Source organism: Amphibalanus amphitrite, unplaced genomic scaffold (assembly GCF_019059575.1).
Source record: "Amphibalanus amphitrite isolate SeventyFive unplaced genomic scaffold, NRLGWU_Aamphi_draft 000033F_arrow, whole genome shotgun sequence".
Lineage (NCBI taxonomy): Eukaryota > Metazoa > Arthropoda > Thecostraca > Balanomorpha > Balanidae > Amphibalanus > Amphibalanus amphitrite.
Window position 1 is genome coordinate 934694 of NW_024881529.1, and position 25307 is coordinate 960000.

A 25307-nucleotide genomic window follows, 5' to 3' on the forward strand; every position below is an offset into this window, starting at 1 on the left:
TGTTCCAATCTCCCTGTATTTAGTAAGTCACTGAATAAATCACTGGTCAGAACATCGGCATACGCCGAAACGGCAGACCGTGCGGCACATATGCATATCTGGAATAGCAGCGGTGAGCAAAAACCGCAATATAATGGCCCCAAAATGCATACATAAATATATGTGTATATTTAGTTGTTCTTCACAGCATGAAAAAGCCTCTTGTGTTACCGATTTCTATCCCTGCCACAATTATTGACTAACCATCGGAGTACATATAATAATGAACTGTGTACGAGCGCACAATTACATATACAAGATGAAAACGCTTAAGGCAATGCTGGACGGACTTATCAGTCAATCACATATTACACTTATCTCATTAGCAAATATATGTTTAGCAACACACGCTTGGTAGTAATCCTCAGTTTGATTGGCACAAAATCTAGTGGCCATAGCCAACACATGATACAAAACAAAAAATAGCAGGAACTTTACAAACAAATAAGTTGCTGGGTACTTTCACGACAATTAGGCTCAAAGGTCGGGCGTAAGGTAATGAGTAAAAATTCAAGACCAGGACCGACATCTATACACTCGGTTTCGACACACCGGAGTCGGACTATAAATGTCGGGCCCAGCAAAGATCAATTTTTAGTAGATAATGAGATGGGTTCGGCAAAAAGGAATCAAATAAAGAGTAATTCCTCTACAAAATACAGCGCTGGGCTCGCACAGAAGTGTTCACGTAGCTGGTACAGGGCTCGATTTTCTCCAGACTTGCAGTTCAACATGAAATTCGATCTAGCATTAGTGAACATTCAGTGAAAAAAGTGCACCGATAGCGTCTCAATGGCGGACCTGACAAAAAGAAAACCGACAGCCGATTGCTAAACGATCACCGCTAGTCGTGTCGTCAGTGCTCAGCATCAGCGGAATGGAAGGCTGGTGGAGCTGTGTGCGTTTTACAGAGCACCGGCGCTACACCAGCGCCACCTACATGCATAGGCTTGAAGGTTGAGAAGCAGATATGCGTAGATGGCGCTAGAGGTGTATCGTATTTACTTTCTCCGACCGACAGGACTATCAACAGCCGGCAACGACAATAGAAGCCAGAGGTGCGAGAGCATCCACAAAAATAGCCTCTTTTGAGAGATCTGATGGTACAGTTGTTCTAGCGCTACTTATGTAAGTCTGGCTCTACTTACTGCAAATATGGCCTGTAGCTGGTCCACTTCCCTGCCATGTTCCGCTCTCGGCACTGCATCCCGCCGGCCCCTATCCTAGGGGCGTGGTCAGACTCCGTTGGTGAGGGGTGTGGGCGGCGGGGCGGGCCGGCCGCTCCGCTGACTGCGTGCCGCCCACGCTAGCTTCTGCCTCACCTCCTGGCACATCTGGAACGTGCGTGTGAGGCCGGAGAGGACGGCCTCGAGTCGCGGGAGACAACACTCGGCCAGGAACATGTCGAAGTGCAGGCTGCCCCGCTGCGGCACCAGGTGGTACACGGCCAGCACCAGCCGGTGACCCTGCACGTAAAAGCTGATGGCGATATCACCTGGCAGCGGCGGCCGCAGAGACTTCATGTTCTCGCTGCTCAGGTGGTCCTGGATGGTGCGTTTTCGCGGTGTGATGAGCGCATCACGGCCGCGCCGGAGTCTCAGCATCAGCTCCTCGATACGGTGGGAGAGCCGCGCCGTCAGACAGCGCAGGAACCCGGCATCCAGAGTGCCCTCCCGCCGGCGGGCCTCCACCTGAGTCCGCTGTCGGCCGGCCGAGTCGGCGCAGCGGCGCGCCTCGGCCAGCATGTTGGCGGCGTCCTGCAGCTGCACCAGCAGCCACGGCGCGTCCGGCAGGATCGACGTCTTGTGGATGGTGTTGGGGTGTTTGTGGATCTTGACCTGCAGCTCAGCCTGCACCAGGGCGGGCCCCTCCATGACGAGCACGCAGCGGGCGGTGTCGGCGCCGACGCCCTGGCCGGCTGACTGCTGCATCACGAACCGCTCCTGCGGCGCCGGACAGTCGGACCGGACCGGTCTCGGCAGCGACTCCAAACAGTCGTCCACAGACGCCACGATCTGGTCCAGAGAGCGGAACACCTCCCCAGAGAGGTACCATGCCACCTCTCCTTCCGCGGCCGCCGAGTCTGCAGCCTGCTGCTGGCCCCCGCCAAACCCTGGGTGAAATGCTGCATTGGGCAGGTCCATCGCTCAGGCCAGTGGTCAGCAGGTTATTCTGATATTTGCTGTGATGATGTGCACCAAAACAGAACCTGGAAAGATTATTGTTCATGTTACAACCTGCTAGCATTGATGCTACTGCTGTATCATCTATAAATTCTGATACAGCTGGCTGTGATGAACTTTGAAGCAGGGCTTCAGAGTCAGAGTTGGAGTCAGTCAGAACTGACAGATCTGACCAGAGTTATAGTCAGAGTCAATTTTGGAAGCCAGAGTTGGAGTCTAACAATTTTGAAAGTCAGAGCCAGAGGCAGAGTTGTAGTTGGAGACGGGAGTCACTAAAAACCCCACATAATTTGCAGGCCTGCTAGGGTAGCAGACAGCAGTCAGGGTTGGTCAGAGTCAATGCAATGGTTCTGTCTGGAATTTGAGTTTGAATTCATCTTGGAAGTCAAAGTCAGAGTCAGAGTCACTGGATATCCATCAACTTCGGAACCTTGTTTCAAAGTATCAGTATCAATATTTAATGTTTATGTTTGTGTTATTTATTGAAATCAGTATGATATTTAAGGTTTATGTTTGTGGTATTTATTGAAATAAGAAGTCAGCACCAGGTCATCAAACTTTCAAACTTTATTTAGTTATTTCATTTGCTTATTGCTTCATTTCAATTTTTCACAGAATAGCAGTAGCAGATTGCTACCTAAATTGAATTCAACAAATGATGGAGAGAAAATTCAAGCTTCTATTATGATCAGCTTGTACTTCAAATTGCCCGTTTCCTAGCTATAATTCTCACCTTCAGCGATCAAATTCAAGAAAATCGTCGCACAAAATGAAAAACGATAGTGAGGGAGGAAGCAGCCGCCTTACGTAAACAACCGGCAATCACGTGATTGTGCTTTCATAACATTTGTTGTTCATAATTTAATGAAAAACTGCTCTTTGGCGAAATGACGAATCAGCAGCTTACAATTCTAAACGTGAGCAGGACAACAGTAAATGAGCGGGACCAGCAAGTATCTAGAACAAAATTCAGCATACAGCCAATTGGCGCAGGATAGACAGAATTTGGCGCACCATTGCCATTGTTTGGTGAGTTTTTGGCTTTTGCGAATTATTTACATAATTAACCGTAAAACCAATATAAACCAATATTAACCGTGGATTTGGGTATTAACAGTGGAACTTTTACGTGCTGCCCACTAACAGTAACGTTGAATGGCACCATAAATTTATTATCTATTTGTGGCGTGCTGAATTTTAGGCAAGGTTGAGCATGACATGAGTTGAGCAATGTGCATATAACAATAATAAGTTAACAATTGCTGTGAATACCTATCTATCTGTGACACTGAATGTTTGGGGGTCTATGCTTATCTTTTTAAAAGAAATTCTGTTGCAATAGATAATGAGTGGATATTATTTACCCAGATGCCCCAATAAGCACCGACATTGGGCTACCCTAGTCGACCACTAAAGCTCATCCTCTGATTAGTGCATTCCATGATATGAGCACCAAATAGACATTGTCTACTCCTAGCCCATAACCTGAACCTGAACCTGAACCTAATAAGCAGTATTTGTTGCAAAGATATGTCCCTCCTCATCAGCCGCCATCACTGTGCAACCTTTTCTGGCTCCTGCACCTGAAGTCTACTAAGGAATTTTTCTTTTTCACTTAGGCAATGATCAACAAATAATGTTCAGTCAAATTGAAACAATTTGTTATTGACTGTTGAGGTACCTTAAAAAGCTTTCCTTTGATCATCCTCATTTATGAGTGCCTGGCATTTGGCAACACATGCTGTTGTGGGCTGATGACATCTGACATTGCTCATATTTTGTATTTCAGAACATTGAACAATGTCAGATTCAGACGATGATTGCTATGGACCAGTACTTCCTCCATCAATGCGCAAAACCAGTACAAAGGAAAACACTGAGAAAAAGAAGCAAGATGATTCCTCAGATGATGATGCCTATGGCCCAGCCCTCCCTCCATCCATGAGAAAACCTTCTCAGACAACCAGCAAAGATAAGCCATCCTCATCTTCAGAATCCAAATCAACCATCGGTCCGACCATAGGACCGTCACTGCCGCCCTCCTCGGCCAACCGCTCCAGCTCTGCTGCCGCCGCTGATGACGCCAGCTCCAGTGACGACGACGCCTACGGTCCGGCGCTGCCTCCCGGCTTCGTGAAGCGTCCGTCGGGACCAGCCGTGCGCGGACCCGCGGCGCCGGGACCGGCTGTCCGCGGTCCGGCGCTTCCTCCGGGAGGACTGCCTGCCCAGGAGGACGGGGAGGAGGATGAGGATGAGGACGTGATCGGTCCTCGGCCACCGGCGGAGAGCGCCGACCTCGGGCGGTATGCGGCTGCTGAGGTGGAACGGAGGGCCACCAGCATGAAGGAGAAGCTTGATGCGATGGTGAGTTACGAGAATAACTGGTCAGGGTGACGATGGAGTGGGTGGAATGATCGTGTAATGATGTGGATTGTTTAGCGATGGGAAGTCGGGTAACACTCGGGTATCGTAATCGGGTAGGGATACTCAATCGACCTGTGGAGTTGGTCGGAAAGTAACGGTATTTGTCCAGTGCAGGTGGTGATCATGCGACGGATGGTGTTCCTGCTGTGTCGGTGCATCGGTGTCATGTCAGTGAATATGCTGCCAGTTTCGCCTCATACGTCTGTGTTGTATTCCGTCCTCTCTTTATCGCCAGGGCCGGCCGGCAGAGCTGGTGCGCGAAGAGTGGATGCTGGAGCTGCCGCCGGACCGGGCCGGAGAGTTCGGCCTGGGCCCGCGTCAGTTCCGTAAGACGACCCCTCAGGAGCGAGGGGACACCAGCGGATGGACGGAGACACCCTCTACCAAGGGACAGTCGCGCCCCGCTCCGACCGAAAAGGTGAGTGAGAGAGGCTGGCTGATGCTGCGAGCAAGTACGCGTAATGACATCGGTGGTGTTATGCATAAAACTGTCGTCTTAAGACCAGGCGTTGAAGCTGTTCCCTTGTCAGCAGCTAGTCAGTCGTCTCAAAAGTCAAATGGCGCAGATAACTGATGAAGTTTGTGAATTCACTGACACATTTCTTCTAGTTCCAGTCCTGCTTATAAACAGAACCATGTTGTCAATTATCAAATTTCACGGTGATTATCCAGAAACATCTGCTGTTTTGTGACCCTCTCTCTCGGACCGTCTCTCCCGCTAACAGTACACTGTTTCGTCGCAGCAGCTGTGTGACTCCACCGTTATCCATGACCCCACTGATCTTTCTTTTTCAGGCTGCGAAGAAGGGCGGAGAGCTTGTCGAACTGGCCACCAGGCGGCGGGACGAGCGGATGGCGCAGGTCGCTGAGGACCTCGGCGCCAAACGAAACGAGTCCCTGCTGGACATGCACCAGAAAAACGTCAAAAAAGCTAAGGTGCTTTATCTAATTTTAATTGACTGAAATTACGTGCTAGATTACCAGGAGACAATATTCGCATATGATTGCCTTTTTTGTTTCCAACTTCGTCCAAAACTTTTCATTTGTACTCTCTCATTTAACATATTTAGGGCTCACACCTCAAAGCTCAATGAGCTACGGATTTTATCACCCAAACGCTGTACGCCATCGATTTAGTCAATGCCGTTCGTCTACTGAACACACCTGATTTCAAAGTCAACTGACCTGTCACCTGGCTGCCACCAGACGTGACAGGTAGTGGCCTGACACTCCTGGCATCCTCCACCTCTCACTCCTCAGAAGGCGGCGGTGGAGGCCGGTGAAGCCCCCAAGCGGAGACAGGAGTTCGACAGGGACCGGGACCTCGGAACGAACCGCTTCGACGACGCGCAGCGAGCGGCCGCCATCAAACGCTCGCGCGGTGCGGCCGACATGTTCAGCTCCGGCGCGCAGAAGTTCCTCTGATCGCTCCTGGGAGAGGATGGAGTCATCTCGGGAATGTGGTGTAACCGGCAGCGTCACCTCCACCGGCCAGGAATTGAGGCGTGCGGTCCTAGACGGACTGGCCGTGCGTGTCGGCTTTGTGCCTGATGTGGTGGCTTGGTGTTTAGTGTGGTGACCTGGCGTGGCGACTTGGTGACTGGTGTGGTGGCCTGGTGCCTGGTGCCGTAACCTGTTGGCCTGATGCCATGGTGTCTCCGTACCTTGCTCTTGTCGGCCTGAGTTAGTCCGCCGGCTAACGGTAGGCTGGCGGGCGCCATCCCCGTCATGCGGGAAAAGTCAGGACTCGACGAAAAGACCTGACTCAGAAAAGGGGCCGCCTTCTCATCGTCCCTAGTACAACATCGACTGCACTAATGCGCCGTCCGAGCGACGGAGCAGTGTCACTGTCTTGAAGGACTGTGATTGGACTAGATCGTGACATTTGGCGTCTGGCGATTCATGTTGCATTCGCCGTATTGAGGCGCACACGTCAGTCGCATGTCACATCATCGATAATTTTAACGCTTCAACGCTGAGCGTTGTTCATTCATCGTACACATCGGATGGCGCTTCATACTATGTAGTATGTACTATGCATGTATATCATGCGTGCGCACTACGCATGTGTGCATAATTGGTGCGAGTTTGAGTACCGTTTGTGTGACATTTGCAAAACTGAATCACTTTGTCTTTGACTGATGTTTTCTAACATGGCTGTTTCGGGCGCCTGGGACCATGCAGAAAGACTGGCTGGTTTGCTCGGTGGACCAATGATTGTATTTGTTTTCCTCCCTCACATCGTAACGACACAAGGATGACACGGCTTAAAACGCGAGTTCACTATGATGAAACAGCAAATATCAGCAACTGATGGGGATGTTTGCAATAAAACAGCCATTAGACCACCTCAACAACAGTATTCTGAAAGATCGCCCTATCTTCAGCCTTAGTTCCTACGGGTATGCGTTGTGCTAAAAGACTTCCTTCTGCCCCACAACTGTACCGTACACGCACTGCCTCAATCACGCTATTCCCAGAGAACGACGGCAGCACGTCAATCAACCCCGGCCAATGAAATTCCTGCTTTCATCCTACCCTTCCCTGTACGTACAAGCACGAACAACTTCGCTCCAGTAAAACGATCACCATCTTCAAACTGACGTTTGCTTCACCGCGAGGCTAAATGAAATCGTATACAAAGTACACAGCGGGGAATATTCAGTGGCTGGGCGGGACCCATCATCACACATGGCTCCTCCATTACCGTGGAGCCCCAGTCGTGACAATTATGCTGAATAGAGCCCTGGACAGTTCAAGATGGCAAGGCTCATGACGCAGCTCTCAACACCTTCCGTCCTCAGGCTTTCACTGTGATGGCACTTTTACTCATCACCGTGAAATTGGCGTTGCAGTACCATTTAGCCATGACGTGACAGAATTGCCGAAGAATCATAACGTTACGGGATCACTGTGTAACTATGACGTCACCAGTTCATCATGCCCGGTGACGTCCCGCCCTACTGCCGCCGGCGGGTGGCCCGCGCGAACCGCCGCTGCTGTCTGTTGTCGCCTGTACCGATACTGAACGAGCCCGCCGCCTGGGGGGTCCCCGCTGCACCTGCGGCGGACGGAGGACAGCCGGTTAACGAACTGTAGCAGCGAGAGCTGGAGATTACGTGTTCGAAGTTCTTAGGTGGTTGCGCTAAACGTCATCCTCTAGACTTAGGGCATGTTCACAGTCTCCTCGGACGAAGAACATTCTATGTCGCCCGGCCAATCCCGTCCGATATCCGTAGCTCAGCTCACGCCGACCCTGAACGGTATTGGCCGGACGACATAGAATCTTCGTCGTCCGAGACTCTGAATCCGGGGTTAACCACCAAACTACACAAAATAAAGTCTAAATGTCATCAAGATCGCACACCATACACCATCATTTCACGTATAACTTACATATTATACAATACACATATAGCAATATACAAATTACCATTGATAAAACCTCGCTATACGAATATTCAGCAAGGCTAAACTATTTGCCTAAAGTGGGCGATTCTTCGTCCCGATTTTCCATCCTTAGAGCAGCATTACGTACCCATGTTGAAGGCAGGCGGAGAGGCGAACGCCGGCATGCCGGGAGCCGCCGACGGGGTTCCAAACGCTGCCAGAGACACGAACGAACAATCGTCAGAGTTGGCAAGTTAAACAAGTAGGATGCATGTATGATGGTAAGCTCAAATCGTAACAGCTAAGACGTGCATAAAATGCCTTTAAAGCTATGTGTGGCACAGATAAGTTACAGTCGCCTCTTGTCGTTTAATGCGGCTCTAAATGTCGATTGTAATGATTATACCTTTCATACTTCATAGTAATTAGATACAGCATCGATAACAAGAGATCCGAATAATCTAACGCACCCTGCACAGCGGTGCCTTTACTCACGTGACTGCACTCCGAAGGGACTGGCGGCGGCCTGCGGTGTCGCCGTCTGCTGAGGCGTTCCGAACGGACTCGCAGCGGCCGGCGCGGCGCCGAACGGACTCGCAGCAGCCGCGGGGGCAGCGCCGAACGGACTCGCAGCAGCGGCCGGTGCCGCGCCGAAGGGGCTCGCCACCCCCACCGGTTTGGCCGCCGCCGGCTGGCCCGCCGAACCAGCTCCGAACGTGAAGACACCTCCACTCGCCGGGGCTGGAGGCGCCGAGCCACTACCGAACGCGAACGCACCGCCAGTCGCAGCCGGCGCCTTGCCGAACGCACCCCCAGCGGCTGGTGTGGAGCCGAACGTGCTTCCAGTGGCAGCTGGCGCCGCTCCGAACGCACCCGTAGTAGCGGCCGGCGCCGCGCCAAACGTGCTTCCCGTCGCGGCCGGCGCCACGCCGAACGCACCCCCAGTGGCAGCCGGGGCCTTGCCAAACGTAAAGACCCCACCAGAGGCCGGCGGCGCGGCGGCAGGCGCCGAGGAAGTCGCTCCGAATGAAAACACCCCCGACGGAGCGGCAGGAGCAGCGGCAGCGGCGCCGCTGCCGAACGCAGGCTGGGTGGTCGCCGGAGCCGCCGCGCCGAACGCAAACGTCGGTTTGCCAGGCGCTGGCGACGCTGTATTCGCCGAACCAAAGGCGAAGGTGGGCGTAGGAGCGGCGGTGGCAGCCGGCGCGGAGGGTTTAGCCCCGAATGTGAAAGTAGCTGACGTAGAGGTTGACGTGGCTGCCGCGAACGGCGAGGCCGTCGCGCCGAACGTCGCCGACGCTGTAACGGCGGCAGCCGGCTGCGAGGTTGGCGCCCGGAACGTGAAGCTGGCACTCACGTCACCACTATTAGAGGACGCGGCAGTCGACGGGGCCGCCCCAAAGCTAAACCCTCCGCCGGCGGCAGCAGGCTGGCTCGAGGCAGCGCCGAACGCTGGTGTCGCGCTCGTCGAGGCTCCAAATGCGGGTGGTGCCGAGCTCGAGGGAGCACCAAACATCGCAGTTCCGTTGGTGACCGCCCCGAAGGCCGGTGCGGTCGTGGTAGTGGCACCAAACGCTGGGGCTGGAGTAGCTGTGGTGGCCGCCGCACCAAACATAAACGTCCCCGACTGACCGGTGCTGGCAGCGGCGCCGAACGCCGGGGCAGGCGCGGAGGTGGTGGTGGCGACACCAAACGTCGTCTTGGCTGCGGCGTTGCTGGCAGATGCCCCTGCAGCAGGCGCGGCGGCCTGTCCGGACGCGCTACCGAACGAGAAGGTCGGTGCCGCCGTCGAAGCGGTGGCGGCGCCCGCAGCTGAGCTCGGAGCTCCAAACGAGAAGGACGGAGCAGCGGGGCTGGAGGCCACGCTGACCGGGGCGCCAAACGAGAACGTCGGAGCAGCGGCCGCAGAGGTGGCTGATGGCGCAGCGGCGGGCGCAGACGAAGTGCTCGTGGCGGCAGCTCCGAATGTGAAGGTCGGCGCAGCGGTCGCCGCCGTGGCAGGAGTACTGGACGCCGGAGCAGCGCTCGAGTTGCTCCCGAAACTGAAAGTCGGCGCCGCCGCCTTGCTGCTCGCCTCCGTCGAAGACGCCGTGCTGACCGTGGCACCAAGCGCTCCGAACTTCAGTCCCGTGGATTCCACAGGTTTCGGCGCTCCAAAAGAGAACGTCGGGCCGGCGGAGCTCGCTGGCACCGCCGCGTTCGACGCACTGCTTGCCGCCGCTGCGGACACCGTACCGGCCGAGACGGCAGCGCTGTACGCCGGCGGTACGGTCCCCGACGACGCCGATGGAGTTGGAGCTACAGAAGTCGCCGAGGACACGACCGTCGATCCAGATCCGAACTGCAGCGACGGTACGGCCCCGGAGCCGCCGGCCGTGGCCGCTGTCGGCGCCGGGGCGGCCGCTGACACGTGCACAGCGGCTGAAGTGAGGCCTCCGCCAGCCGACGGCGACGGCACAGAGCTGGTAGCGCTGCTGAGCACGGTCGTCGGGGCCGGTGACGCCGCCGGACCGGCAGTGCTCGCCGTGGTGGGCGTGGCCGCGGCGGGGGGCGTGGTCACGGAGGAGGGCGTGGTCGAGGTGAGAGACAAGGCCTCCGTGGACACGGGGCTCGCCATCTGTACCGGTGTCGGTGTCGGCGGCTCCTTCTTGGCGTCTGTGAGTGGGAAAAAGCATCCGTAAGTAACACTACCTAAACTAAACGAGAGGCGATCGATTGGAGATCAGTAGAGCACATGAAGATTAAACAGAACTCCCTACTCGAAACATGAGCACATTCAAATATATAGTAATCCAATGTCACTCCCAAACCAATACGGTCAACCAACAATAGACCGATAGAAAACACCAGATTTATCCGTACCTGGTACCGTCACACTAGGAATTTCCCCGGTTACAGACTTGACAGCCACAGCCACCCTAAAATGTTCCATTATTTTGTTCTCACCTGCGCGATCGAAGGCCCGCAGCAGCCCGGCCAGTCGCCGGTTTCTGTCCCGCTCGTAGCCCTCCAGGGTGACCTCTCGGGTCAGGTATACAGGTTTAGCCGGCGGCTCGGCCGGAGAGCTCAGCATGCGGACAGGGCGAGCTGGAGGGGACGACCCGCTCGACTTGTCAGACGCCTGGCGAAGGGTGAGGACATGTCAGTGGGAACGTGAAAAAGAACGAAAAAGCGAAGCGAAGTATTGCTACGATGACAAATCAATCAACGAATGATTTTTGTCTTTGAATCACGCTAAAAGCACTACTAACCTTCAAGTTCTAGAAAAGAATACTTAAATCAAGGAATGTGTACAAAACCCAGATCACTGAGATTAATGGCTCTTGATACTAACGGCAAGTAACCATCACATTGACCATCTCGCCAGTTTTTCTGATTTTCTTTTCCTCTTTCTAACCCCTGATAAAGCGATTTGCACAGGTAAAACAACCAGAAATGCAAGCGCCCCTCCTCGGTGCTCGCCTGACGCAGCGCGGTGACCAACTGCCGGTTTCCAGCCCGGGTTGGAAATCGGTCGTCTTGTTGGTCGTCGTCCTTAGGCTCTTCCTCGTCGGGTGGTTCCGGGGCGACGGCTGGTGACGGGTCCTGCAGGGTTGTCTGGTCTTAGACGGACGGGCAGCGCTTGGATGACGGCTGCGTCGGCCGCCCTTTGTTGGATCTCGGCGGTCGGCAATCGGTGGAAGTGGTCCCTGAACCTAACGGGCCGGTCCGGTTGGTCCCCATGAATAGCGATGGGGTCCACTGTGGACGGTCGAGGCTGGTCCTCTTCCGAGTCCGATGAATCCGGCGAGTCTGTCAGCACGGTGCGCGGCGGCCGCGGTGTCCCGAAGCGACATCGGACAATGGCTCCACCTGCACGGCCTCCTCAGGGCTGGCTGGCAGGAGATCAGCCAGTTCAGGAAGAGATCCAACTTCAGACACCGTAGAGACGGTGGACATCGAATCGAAAGAAACGAACAAGAAGTACAAAAGGTTGGCTTCTTGAAGTAGGGGAAAGTGGGACAAAGCGGCTACCCAGGGCAAAACGGCCACCCTTCATTTCAGCCCTCCACGACTGGCGTCAGCTCCAATTTATGGTTACCAAGTATAGTTCTCTTCGCGGTCGTTTGAATGAGCCAGACCGGGGTTTCCAACCAGTCGCCATTTTTGTGACAGACGTAAAAACACATTTTCCCATGTTCTTCTTATCATCCCAATATTCATGCGCTTTTTTTAATGTTATTTTGTGCCATACCATAACCGTTTGGGAATTTGTTCAATTGTTATCACTCCAGCATTGAGTGGCTATCGTACATGTCCTCCGCCAATTTTAATGCGTTCTGACCCACTAATAACAGAGCTACATTTGTTTTTGTTTTTGTCTCGGATGGTAGGAGCGTGGCAAAGCGGACTGGGCAGAGTGAACAGCTCCTAATTCTACGGTGTCTTCAACTTGGACAACAAACTTTATTGATATTGAAATGTATCGTCGTGCATTCATCTCGGCCACTTTTCAGTTACATGAGTTACCAAAAAAATGTCATTAAATGTTTTCCATGAATGCCTTTTCTTTACATATTTACCTACAGATGAGAAGATGGCAAAATAAATCTCCATGATCCATCCTCGTTTAAATCTTGACACCATCAAAAACTCTAGTTGTACACGAGGTAACTATTCTGTTTCTCACATCAGGGCCTTAGAAGCGCCGGTGGCCGCTTTGCCATAGGGTATGGGCCAAAGTGGCCAAAACACACAAGCTTAACCCGCGCCCCAGTGGCGGTCTCAGCCAACTTCGCCCTAGTGGGGGGGGGGGGGGGGAGGGCATATGTTACCACCCACCTCTAACTCAAAAACTAAGAGGGATAGAAAGACGCGGTAAAAAGCAGTCGATAGCTCTCAATGCGTACGTTTGAAAGTATTTCGGTCATTTTTCACCTTTGAGCAATATTGGGGTCACCAGAGGTCATCAAAGGTCAAAATTTGCCAATTGTCATTATATTTTTCAGAAAACATGCCGCTATCTCAGGAACTATGGTAGCTAGAAAAACGCATGGAACAGCAAACGATAGCTTTTGACCTCTTCTTTTGAAAAGGTCATTATCAATATTGACCTCAGGTCAACGGTTTAGCCTCCAGAGGGCAAAAACTCCAAAAATAGCTGTTTTTACGAAAAGTGTTTTTCGACAATAACTTTTGACTACAAAAAGCCACGGCATTTCTATTGCCAGAATCGTGTTCCCCTCGCCGAGACGCGTCGAATGAACTATAATTTGACCTTGAAAAGTAAACTTGAAAATTTGACCTCAGGTCAAGGTCATGACCAGACCGGAAAAGGTCATGTTGCATATCAGTCGATGCGTCTCAACAAGACAAACACAATGAGACCATCCCCAGCGTTCTACCTCGTTCCAATCGCGAGTTATTGGCAAAAAACTGTTTGTAGCCTCAAGTGACCTCAGATGACCTGTCTAGAGGCTATCAGCAAAAATGACACCTTGGTCATCACGAGTGGACTAAATCATTGTGATTCTGAAATATTTGGACTGTTCCCATGCGTACACACGGATCTAGAGGCATTTTCATTTTTCTCCATTGCCTTATAATGGTAAGGTCACGCCACTGACCTGACCTTAGGTCACGGATATGAAAAATCCGACATATACAAATTGTAGGCGCCCATAACATCATGCAATCCACCAAGTTTGAAACCTTTCTGACAAACACTGCAGGCTGGACATGATTGCAAACTTTTTTAGGCTTGGTCAGTTAACTTGACCTGGTGACCTGACCCGACATGACCTGGGGTCAAAAATTTCACACATTGTCCAAATTGATGTACAAAAAGCTACCCCAAGCGGCGCGGCACTACGCGCCGCGCTTTTTTATTTACACGCGAAAAACGCGACAGGGTGGTAACATATGCCCCCCCCCCCCCCACTGGGGCGAAGGTTAAAGTTTTGCCAATACCTCCTAGTTATATGTGAACGCCCTTAGAAATGAAACGAAGTTAAAATAAATGAACTTGACATTGACCTTTGATTTGGAGCAAAATTTCGGAACCCTCAGACTCTCTTATTCCGATTCATACCCATTTTAGCCGATTTTATGTATCCCGTCGTCCTCTAGAACGCTTACGTTGAGATCACTACACATGTGCCGATTTTCACCTTTGGCCCTGACCTTTGACCTTGAAAATCGACCTGAGATAAAAAAATAGGTGCTTTAAAATCGTCTCGTAAAGACCTTTCGTTTGGTACCGCTTTTGCTTCCGTAGCTCCCTTATTTACAGAGTTAGACGGGGAGGGAAGGGGGCGAAAAACGCCCCTCCCCGGGCTGCGGTGGTTGGGATTACCCCCGGGCCCGGCCGGGTTGATAGGGATCACATTGGTATAGGAAGAATCTTCTCAAGTTGAAAAATCATGCGTCGGCATCGTAAGAAGCGTTATGGTGGCCACTTTGCCCCGCTCTCCCCTACTGGTGGTTCTGCAGCAGGAGGAGTCACGGCTGGGGCTGGCGGCGCCACTAGCAGGGGACCCCAGCTGTTCACCTGGAGCACAGGTACTGTGGCCCGGGCGCCGGCCATCTGGGAACCATCCGGGTAAGTTGGAGGCCCCCAGCCGGTCCCAATCTGGGAGGCCCCCGTTGGGCCGGGGAGGGTGGTACTCTAACGTGTCGTGGGGCCTTCGGTGGGACCGTTGGGCGCCAAAGAGACGACCGCGTGTCACTGCCAGTGCCCATCACACTATTAATCAGCATCGCCTGTGGCGGCCATCTTCGGCCTCTTACGGCGGCGTTTAGGGCCCTGTGCAGCTACAGGAGCAGGTTGGGCATACTGCACAACTGCTGGGTGGGCTGCTGGAGGTCCAGGATGGGCGGCGCCGGCGGCGGCAGACTCACCCCAAGCTGCTGGAGCTCCAAATCCAGGAGTGCAGTAAGGGCGGCTGACCAGCCGCGATGGCCCACGATGACGAAGAGCTTGAGCCTATCTTGCAGAAACCGAAAGTCTGCAGGGTCCTCTGGGACCTGGGCTGTCGCTAGCAGCAGGACACGGATCTCCTGTTTGTCCCTGGTCTGGAAGTTCTCGTTGGTGAGTCTCTGGAGGGACAGGTATTCGCGCCACAGGGCGTTGAACTGGAGTGATGAGACGGGTGGGTTCATCACTGCCGGATCGGGCACAGGCGCTGTACGGCTGGGTGTCGAATTTGGAAGTGATGGCGCAACGGGCTGGAGCAGCGCGGCGACACGGTGTGCAAGGACCTCCAACTGGCCGTCATCCAGCGTCACCGCCATGGCGCCGCCCTGGTCAGGTGAAGACCCGTCGCTGGTCGCCAGGTCTAAATGTGATTGCTGACTGGCGCTTCGAGTCGTCCGCGTAGGGGTGTCAACGAACAGCTGCTTGCGTGTGACCGCTGGGATGCTGGGTCGAGGGCCGCGCGCAATGCGGCGTGGAAAAGGAGAGTGGCCGGTCGCAGGTAGGCACAGTAGAGCTCCTGCAGGTCGCGCTAAGCGACTAGCACTGTATCGTGACACCGATTTGCACAGGTAAAGCATGTGTAAGGAGCACCACCTCTCGTCGGTGCTCGCCTGACACCGCTCGATAACACGCCGATAGGACGCCGCGTGCCAGATAACACTGACCAGATAACACTTACCGGCGTCGACTCGGGAGCCTCCATCCTTTCGTCGCCCTCCTCGTCTTCGTTGCTGGTCTGCGCCGCGGGGGGCGGGGAGACCACGGGCGCCGGGGCCGGAGTGGGGGCTGGGGCGGCCGGTCGGACTGGGGTCGCCGTCCCAGCCGCCGGCCGACGCTTTGAGACCGAGCTTCGACCCCCAGCGGCCGGCGGCGACTCGGCGTCAGCTGGAAGACAAGGATTGGGGCAGGTCAGCTCAGGTACTATGCAGGTGTGAGCAAGGTTATCTAAACACAAGCTGGCGCTTAGCTTAGAAGCTAAAATTATTAATAAGCGAAGATAGGACAAAAACATGTAAAATAAGGTCAAAATGCTTGAGATCACAATGCAATGCTCATCGATTACCACTGACTCCTATTATTTACAGCCGCAAACTTAGTTATTTTCATCTTAAATTGAACATTCAACTGCTGCTTGAAATTGCATAGCACGATACAATTCAAAGGATAAGGCTTCAATGCTAAAATGTCGGCAACGTAGCAAAGTAACTTGACTGGAGCGCAAAAAAAAAAAAAACTTAATGAGCTCAATCGCTGACCTGTGCGTTTTTTGGCGGCTGGTCGGCGGGCGGAGGAACTCAGCGAGGACAGAATGTCCTGCCCGCTCATCACAGAGAGCCGCTGCCGCTTTCCAGCGCCGTCCTCGGCGGGCGCCGCGCCATCAGAGCCATCTGTCGAGATATGCGCGAAACTGCGCTTCCCGTGCGGCACGACAGGGGCCATCTCGTCCAGCTCCAGACTGTGCAGGAAAATGAACATCCAGTCAGACAACCAGAAACGTCAGCAGAAGTATACTAACCTAGCTCCTTGAAATCCCAGCGAGGACAGCCGATAAAACAGTGCAGGCCTCGGCGAAATTTCGCTATAAACAATCTGAAGTGCACTGGAATCGGTGCTATGCGCCCATTTACAACCCGCACACACACCTGCACCGCCCGCCAGTCCCCTAAATGCCTCTCCGACCGACCGACAGTGAATTCCACCCAGTGACTCCCCGACTCACTCGCTGGTTTCGTGATACTGAGTAATGACTCCACCCCAGTGACTCCCCGACTCACTCGCTCGTTTCGTCGTCGTCGGGTGAGTCCAGCTGGGAGGAATCATCAGCAAGGTGGCGCGCGCGCTTCGCCTCGTCATCGTCCTCCTGCTGGCGAACGCAAAACAGGACACGTCGGAGTAACTGAGAGAAATGGGGACTCAGATGTCCAGCCACGCATAGTTTGCGACTGATGTTTCAGCCGTATGTGGCAGAACAATAATGTTATTACATGTGTTATTACAACAAAAAATAACGACTTATGTGCTTGGGCATGTGAAACGGTCGCAGCTTTGGTAACATTCATTTTAATTTTTAAATGCATATTAGGGTGGCCCCTATTTTCGAAAGTTTGAAAATCCAGTCTCCAAACCCGGATTCTTGTTCCACTCCATGAGAAAACCACGCGAGTATTTTTTTTTTTTTTAATCGAATAATATTTACCCGGTGCTCAACGACCTTAAAATTTTAAACGGCGATCTGCCACCTTCGCCCATGCAGGGGGGGTTGGTGCGACCCCCCCCCCCTTGGCGTTTGAAAACGGAGCGTCGTAGAGCTTAGCGGAAAAGACCAACGGATTGCTCTCGCCGAGATCTCGCGATTGGTGGTATATTTTTTGGTCCTAGGTCAACATTTGACCTACTTTTGACCGGTCAAAGGTCAAATTTTCGGAAAAATAGACTTTTTTCAACTTTCGGCGGCGATTGCGGCAAAACGGTGGGAGACATCGACTTGAAACCTTCACTATCGTGTTCCTTGATCAATTCTCTATCGTTTGGTATGTATTTCGTTTCCCTAGCTCTAAAAATGGCGCGTTGGGAGCGCCGGAAGTCGGCAAGGTCACAATCGGCGGCAGAAATTCGAAAAATCAAAATTTAAATTTTTGAAATCTGATTGTATTTTTGGATTTGGGATGTCCATTTGCTCCCTATAGAAGCTAATATTGCTGCATATTCCCATTGAGGTGACAAGAATTAGCAAAATAGTGGTTCGGGCGCTTTTCAAAAATAGTACCGGACGCTGTTCCTCTTGTGACGTCATAGCTCCGTGACCTGACCTGACCCGGTCAAGTTTCTTATACCATATGATAGCCAATACTTGCCCCAACATGCATGGGAAGTTTCATCACGATCCATCGACCGATGTCCGTACCACCGGCAGGAAACCTCGGGCGTTGGCACTCAGTTTGTGAAAATCCGGCCGGAGGTTGTTCCCTTTGTGACGTCATAACTCCGTGACCTGACATGACCCGGTCAAATTTTTTTATCAAAAGATGCGCAAGGTTTGCCCCATAAGGTACCCAAAATTTGGCGGCGCTGCGCGCCGCCGTTTTTGCACTATTTCCGAAAAACCTCAGGGGGGGGGGGGTTGCACCAACCCCCCCCCCTACATGGGCGAGGGTTAAGATTATTTTCACGTTCAACGATACAGGGAGGAGGAGTTCAAGGAGCGCCTGGCGAATCTCTTCGACGTCGCGAAGGCCGGCGCTTTGGAGACAATGACAAATGAGAAGGACAAAGCTTTTCTTCTCGCTCAACGTGAACCGGGACGCAGGGGACGCATGGGAGGGGTGGACACAGCACTAGCTGCCCAAGAACAGCGATCGTCACAGCGGCAAGCGGCACATGAGGCGAGGAAGCGACGCGCGGAGGAGGAGGCGTCGACGTCCGCGGCAAGAGTCCAGTTGGAGGACTCGTCCTCAATCTCCTCTAGCACCAGCGCCGAAGGAAGCCCCACACGTGCAAGCCTCCGAAGCAAGCCTCCCCAGTCCCACCCAAACGGCCTCGAGCGAACCTCAACATCGTCACCCCGGACGTGGCGGCCTCTTTGGATCGCGTCAAGGTGAGTGACCGTGGCGCAGTGTTCGTCCTCACCGAGACAGCGCGTGCCCTGGGGCACGACACAGTTGAGTACAACATCAACAGGACATCGATACATGATGATCTTTGATGATGATTTGGATGATTTGATGATGATTTGGAGTGACAGGGCGCACCAGCTGCGAGGCTATATCGCGCCCATTTCTTATTTGACTTCCTCAGTGTCGGGCGTTAAAAATCACCTGAAGGCCGGAGGCCGCAATAAACAAAAAGAGGCGAGAAGAGTCAAGCAAAGAGGATTCGTCACCTAAGACTGCTCTCAAAGAAAGTTGGGCTCCGCGCAGGCCCAGAAACTTCAGCCGCTCAGCTTCCAGTCTTGGACACTCCAGAAAAACGTGTCGGACGGAAAGTCTGTCGCCACATCTCGCACAAACAGGTCTTGGGCCGACGCCAATAAGGTGTCCATGGGTACCAAAAGTGTGTCCTGTGCGAAGCCGACAGAGGATGACCTCCTCTCGACGCGACTTGCGTGACGCAGACAACCAGGTTGCCAAACCCGGTTTGATGCGTAGCAGCTTGTTTGTCTGACATTTGCTCCAAGCCTCCTGCCACTTTCCGCGGAAGAATGAGCTCACCGTAGGGAAAAAGTCCCTGGCCGGTAGAGGGAACCGGCGGGAGCAGGGCTGCCGCGCCGCATGGTTCGCAGCACGGTCCGCCCGCTCATTGCCAGCTATACCAACATGGCTGGGAATCCAGCAAAAAGTCACTGAGGTACCCTCTCGGTCGAGAGCCGTCAAACGGAGAAGAATCTCCTGTACGAGGGGGTCAAGTGGATAGAATTGTGTCAAGGACTGGAGTCCGCTCAATGAGTCGGAGAGGACAAGATATGACCGAGCGGGATGAATCTGGATAAAACATAGAAGTTTGAGGACGGCGACCAATTCGCAGGTAAAAACGGATGCATGTTTAGATAAAGTAAAACATCGCACAGCGTCGCCGCAGACGAAGGCACAGCCAGCACCGAGGTCCGACTTGGACCCATCGGTGTATGCCACGGCATGGCCTGAATATGATTCAATATGTTCCAATGCCTTCGCCTTGAAGGCCAGAGGCAGAATTTGGTCTTTCCGTGTGCCTGATAGGGTTAGGTCCACAGAGGGGACAGATAACCTCCAAGGCGGTTCAGGCAGGATAACAACTCGCATGATGTCCCGAGTGCTTAGGCCACAATCTCGGAGGAGATCGGCCGTTCGGGTGCAGAAAACTCGAGAGCGGCTCCTCTCGTCGCCATCAAAGACTGCTAAGAGCGACCTGGAGAAAGCCGGTCCGTGAGCAGGATGGGAAGGGAACTGACGAAGTTTGATGGCGTATCGCATGCCCAACATCTGCCTTCGTAAGGCCAGAGGGGGCTCGTTCGCCTCAGCTAACAAGCTGACGACAGGAGTAGTTCGGAAAGCACCAGTCGCAATGCGAATCGCTGCGTGGTGGACAGTGTCAAGAATAAGCTTGGATGAGGATGCAGCGTTGTCATAGATAAAAGATCCATAGTCCAGACGGGACCGCACCAGAGACCGATAAAGAAGGAGTAGCGTACTACGGTCAGCGCCGTAGGACATGCGAGCGACACACTTCAGAATGTCAAGAGCTTTAAGACATCTGTCACGGAGACACTTTATGTGACTTCGGTATGTGAGTCGGCAGTCAAGAGTCATGCCAAGGAACTTGGCCTCCGCAACCACTGGTATGGCTTCACGGTAGAGCCTCACCACCATGGGTGCAGTGGGGCGACGCTTACGGGAAAACTGCATGCCTACCGTCTTTGCAGAGGAGAACCGGAAGCCGTTCTCCTTGCCCCATGCCTCCACTCGAGCAACTGCCATCTGCAGCTGTCGCTCCATTGATCGAGTCGACGCCGCACTGCACCAAATAGCAAAATCATCGACGTAAAGAGCGCGGCCGATGGCTGGAGAGAGGACCTTTTCAATGTCGTTGATCATGACACCAAAAAGCGTCACGCTGAGCACACCGCCTTGTGGGACTCCATTAATCTGGGCGAACCGCTCAGATAACTGGTTGCCCACACGAACACGGAAGAAACGAGCACCAAGAAAACTGCTTAGAAAATGACCCATCGTGCCTCGAATGCCTAGCTTATGCAGCTTCTGTAAGATACCGAATCGCCAAGTGGTATCATACGCTGCTTCAATGTCGAAGAACAAGGCGCCTACTTGACGACCTTGTTTAAAATTCGAGCGGACAACTGAGTCAAGAGTAAGAACGTGGTCGACAGTACTCCGGTGCTTTCTAAAACCACACTGAGAATTCGCAAGAAGTCCGTGCCGCTCCAGATGCCAGGTAAGTCGGATATTCACCAGCTTTTCCAACAGCTTTCCAACGGCGGATGTGAGCGCAATTGGGCGGTAGTGCAGAGGGTCCAAACCGCTCTTCCCTGCTTTTAGAACAGGGATGACAACTGCCTCCCGCCAGGAGTTTGGGTAAACACCCGTCATCCATAGGAGGTTGAACAGCTGAAGGAGAGCATCCAGAGCAACCGGAGGGAGATGGCGAAGCATCTCATTGTGGACAGAATCCGGGCCTTCTGCGACACATTTAAGACAGCTTATAGCTGACTTGAGCTCAACCATTGTAAAAGTATCGTTGTAGCTCAAAACGTCGGAGGTGCTAAAATTGACCCCAGAAGCTTCACAAGACGAGCGGTGCCTGACAAAGGATTCGTCGAGGGACTCATCACCACACCGCCGATAGAGGGCGCGGCCTATCTCCGAAGCAACGGCGTTTGGCTCCATGATGTCCCTTCCATCCACCTTCAGCACGGGTAAGGGTACAGAGGAGTGCCGGCCCGAGATGCGCTTTATGCGCGACCACACTTCGCCGATTGGAGTAAAACGATTAAGAGTGCTGACATATCGTTTCCAAGATAAGATCTTGGCCTCTTTGATAGTGCGCTTGGCAACCGCTCTGGCTCTCTTAAAAGCTATCATGTTGGCCGTGGAACTATTCCGCTGAAAGGCACGGTAGGCACGCTTTCGGGCACGAATTGCATCAGAACAGGCATCACTCCACCATGGAACTGGTGGTTGTCGGGGCATACCGGAACTGCGGGGTATGCAGGCTTCGGCAGCCTCGACGAGTTTGGACGTGAAATCATCGACTGACAAACTGTATGTTGGAACATCTGAGAATGACTCTGTCACTCTCGCCTCGAATTCGGTCCAGTCTGCCTTCGTTAAGTTCCACCTGGGTGGCCGACAGCCAACTGAGCCATGCTCCCGGAGGTCCAGCCAGATCGGAAAATGGTCGCTGCCCATTGGGTGCGCAGCAACGCGCCACGTGAAAAGAGGAACGAGCTGCGGACTGCTAAGACTGAGATCTAGAACTGATGTCTGACCAGAAGGTAGAGTAAAATGAGTTGGAGCACCGGAGTTAAGGACGCATAAGTCCTCATCGCCAATAAAAGATGCTAAAAGTCGACCACGGGTGCAAACTGTCTGACATCCCCATGCAGAGTGGTGAGAGTTAAAATCGCCTAGAATCAAAACTGGCTGAGGTAGCTCTGCCAGTAACATACGAAGATCCTGCACAGGGAGAGACTCCCCTGGTGGGCAGTACAGTGAACAACAGGTTAGCTCCCGGTGACCGAGAGCCACCCGAACAGCGACCGCTTGAAGCGGGGATCTGACCGGGATTGGTCTCGTCGAAACTCTATGGCTGACAGCCACGAGAACACCACCGTGAGCAACTGAGTCGGTATCCAGGTCCTTCCTGAAAATGGAATACCCTTTGAAATGTAGGTGATGCTCTGGCTTCAGCTTCGTCTCCTGTAGACAGACCAGGAGAGGACAGTCGCGACTGATCACCGTCTGTAAATCAACAAGGCTACTGCGGAGTCCTCTACAGTTCCACTGTAAGAAACTCTGCATGGAGAAGACAGTAAAAGAGGCGCAGAAGCGCTTTAAAAGCCCGTCCAGACGTAAAACAGCCCAAGAAGGCGATAAAACTGTTTAAAAAGATTGAGTAGAAAAACGACTAGAAAATCACCTCCCCAGAGGATTCGTATTGAATCCTCGCGTGGCTAGTTCTCTGTCGGCCGTCGGCAGACTGGGACCGAGGTCCCACAGGGCCTGAAACGGTTCGGTTGCCAAACCGCACCCGGCCAGGGCCCTGCTCTGGCGGCGACGGGGGACCACGCTTGGCCGAACGCCTGCGTTCGGCCAGCACCGAGCCTGGGGGGCTGGGTGCAGGATCCGGCACGCTGAGGGTACCGGATGCCGCCCCAAGGGACGGCGGAGGGGGCCGCCTCGGGAGAGGCGGGGGAGGGGGAGGGGGCATGGCCGGAGAGCCGGCCGGGGCGTTCACCACTGGGGACGGCCTCCCCTCTTTGGCCTTCTCGGCCAGTCTGGCACGTTTGGCGTCCCTCGCCCGTCGCTCCTCCTCTCCCCGCTTCAGGGTTTCCAGCACTGCTGGGCTGATCGCCCTGTCAGATCCCGGAGATGGTGGTACAGTGGCTGTTGGAGACTGGCGCCTCGACGGGCGGCGCCGTGGGTGAACAACGGTCCAGTCATCCTCAGATTCTGCCCGGCGACGTGCATCAGCAGCAGGCGCTGCTGGCACAGAATCGGCTGCGGGTGCCGGCGGAGTGTCATCCTCAATGAGCCCCGAGAGGAGCTGGATCAGCTCTGCTACAGAAAGCTGGCGAAGATTGCCGGCCTTCCTGAGGGCACCACTCACCCCGGGTCCGAGGGCGACCCGGCTTGCAGCAGGTTGGGGTGGCCGAGCGGCCACATCTCGGTATGAAAGCGAAGGTGCGGGAGTGTGCTGTCGCACCCTGTCCCGCGCTTCGCGAAAGGAGACGTTCTCCTTCGTCATCAATGCGCGCACCTCAGCCTCGAACACAAACTTAGGGCATTTGCTGTGCCATGCCCGGTGCTGGCCACCGCAGTTGGCACATTTGACACTGTCCGATTGGCAAGCGTCAGAGCCATGCCCCTCAGCTGAGCAGACCCCACAGCGCTGTGTTCCCCGGCACTTCGAGGAGACGTGCCCGAAGGCTTGGCATTTGAAACACCGGACTGGATCCGGAAGAAAGGCACGAATGGGAACCACAAGATAGCCAACCTTGACCTCCCGCGGGAGGGTGGGGCGGTTCAGAGTTAAAACGATTGAGTCGGTGTTCATAAGAGATCCTTTCACCTTACGGCGGATGCGGCGGGCATGGGTGACACCTTGCCCTTCCATTCCGTCCACGACTTCGTCGTCCGCCACGCCGCGGAGGTCCGGGCATGTGATCACTCCCCGCACTGAATTTTTGAACGGATGTGGCTCAACTTTGACCTCTATTTTGCGGACCTGCTTATCTCGTGCCTTGAATGATATTTCTTTGAGGGCAAGCATATTCCGGATCTCAGTTTGGTTCGTCAGGTGGATTTCCAGGGTCCCGTCTGGGCGTTGGGTTACACGCTGAGGCTGACAGTGAGGCGAGAGTGCCTGCTCTCTTTGAAACGGATTGAGTTTCAGCGGCACGGGCTGGCCAGACTCATCCTGATCGGTTGAGCTCATGAGCAGAAAGTGAGGCAGCGGCCTCCCAAGATCACCGGGTGGTCGAGGGGTTGCCTCAGTCGAGGTCTGGGGGCGAGGACATCCGGGCGGGGCCGGAGTTGAAGTGGTCGCCGAGGTCGAAGTGGTCGCCGAGGTCGAGGTGGTCGTGGTTGAGGTCGAGGTCGAGGTAGGGGTCGGGGGAAGGAGTTCAGAATCCATGCAGTGTGAGTTGGTCTCCGCCAGCTCGGCCGCCGACGCTCCGCAACGGCGCCGCTACAAGGCCTAGGACGGCCGAGCTGACTGTACGGGACTTGGCGGCACCTTCCGCGGGGGAGAGAGAGACTCACCACCCCCCACGGTCGGATACCGCCTCCTCCCTTGACGCCTCGCCGAGTCACCGCCAGGGGCAGCGACAGATCAGCCCCACCGACGAAGGACGAGCACAAGTGCCCGAACCCCGCCGGCGACACCTCTCCGACGCCACCCCCGGCGGCATCACGACTGGGAATGGCTCCTCAAGTGCGGCGCCCCACTGAGTGTCCCGCCCTTACAGAACTCAGGGCCAAAGAGGCGTGTTGCCCAGCCACCGCGACTGGCTCCGCACGGTGGGGGGCTCAACCTCCAGGATCCCGTTGTCCTGGGGTACGGGTCGGCTCGCCTAGCCTAGTAAAACCGGCTGGTACCCGAGGGGACGCCACTCCCCTTGCACTAGCCCAATACGGCTGTGTTCCTGCGGGTGCAAAACCAACGAAAAAGGTAGGAAAAGAATCAGAAAGCTGTGATCGAACGAAACGCGGACATCCGGTGAGAAGCAAAGCAAAAGCAAACAAAGACCACTCAAGAGAAACAAAACCACGAAAACCAGGAAAAGTCGGACCGTACCATCTGTCCATCCAGCGATCAAAGCAAGTCGTAAGCAAGCATGGGTCAAGCTGGGGCCGAGGGGGCGCTACTCCCCTTGCTGGCCGAGGCCAGGGCCGCCGCGGGGCAAAGGCCCAAGGAACCCAGTCCAACAGCGACCCCGGCCACTGCCAACCCCCTGCGGGGCCAATCCTGCAGACAATCCCAATACGTCCTCGTTCTTCTCCAAGATGTCCATCGACAAGGGAATCCTGGCGTTGGAACCGGCAGACTGGAAGAAGGATGAGGCGTACGGCAAGGCGTGCAAAGCGCTGGAGAAGCTGTCG

The 25307-nt window shown here is 54.2% G+C and overlaps 3 protein-coding genes across 8 annotated transcripts in view; 1 reads left to right on the forward strand and 2 right to left on the reverse strand.

The window, feature by feature from the left end:
* Positions 1-3050, reverse strand: LOC122369177 (protein rogdi-like). Its single transcript, XM_043343695.1, has 2 exons — positions 2956-3050; positions 1-2248 (listed from the first exon to the last, which is right to left on the reverse strand). Exon 2 carries the CDS (start codon positions 2181-2183, stop codon positions 1275-1277), a length of 909 nt encoding a protein of 302 aa, XP_043199630.1. The 5' UTR covers positions 2184-2248; positions 2956-3050; the 3' UTR covers positions 1-1274.
* A 160-nt stretch (positions 3051-3210) lies between these two features.
* On the forward strand, positions 3211-6782 carry LOC122369205 (GPALPP motifs-containing protein 1-like). 3 transcript variants are annotated; one of them, XM_043343754.1, is made up of 5 exons: positions 3211-3251; positions 4012-4586; positions 4882-5064; positions 5442-5582; positions 5907-6782. In XM_043343754.1, exons 2-5 carry the CDS (start codon positions 4023-4025, stop codon positions 6069-6071), a joined length of 1053 nt encoding a protein of 350 aa, XP_043199689.1. In that variant the 5' UTR covers positions 3211-3251; positions 4012-4022; the 3' UTR covers positions 6072-6782. The 3 variants fall into 3 exon arrangements, with proteins under 3 accessions (XP_043199689.1, XP_043199680.1, XP_043199696.1); XM_043343745.1 differs by having other exon boundaries at positions 3214-3251; positions 5910-6782; XM_043343761.1 differs by having other exon boundaries at positions 3247-3291.
* A 58-nt stretch (positions 6783-6840) lies between these two features.
* Positions 6841-25307, reverse strand: part of LOC122369184 (ice-structuring glycoprotein-like) — a 32678-nt gene continuing 14211 nt past the window's right edge. For 3 of the 4 annotated variants that reach the window (XM_043343709.1, XM_043343719.1, XM_043343727.1), the window contains exons 5-11: positions 16767-16855; positions 16248-16447; positions 15671-15876; positions 10983-11157; positions 8532-10691; positions 8185-8250; positions 6841-7707 (exon numbers count right to left, since the gene is read on the reverse strand). In XM_043343709.1, coding sequence (XP_043199644.1) covers positions 7607-7707; positions 8185-8250; positions 8532-10691; positions 10983-11157; positions 15671-15876; positions 16248-16447; positions 16767-16855 — 2997 coding nt within the window. In that variant the 3' untranslated portion in view covers positions 6841-7606. The remainder of the gene's footprint in view (positions 7708-8184; positions 8251-8531; positions 10692-10982; positions 11158-15670; positions 15877-16247; positions 16448-16766; positions 16856-25307) is intronic. The other variant, XM_043343734.1, reaches the window with a different exon arrangement.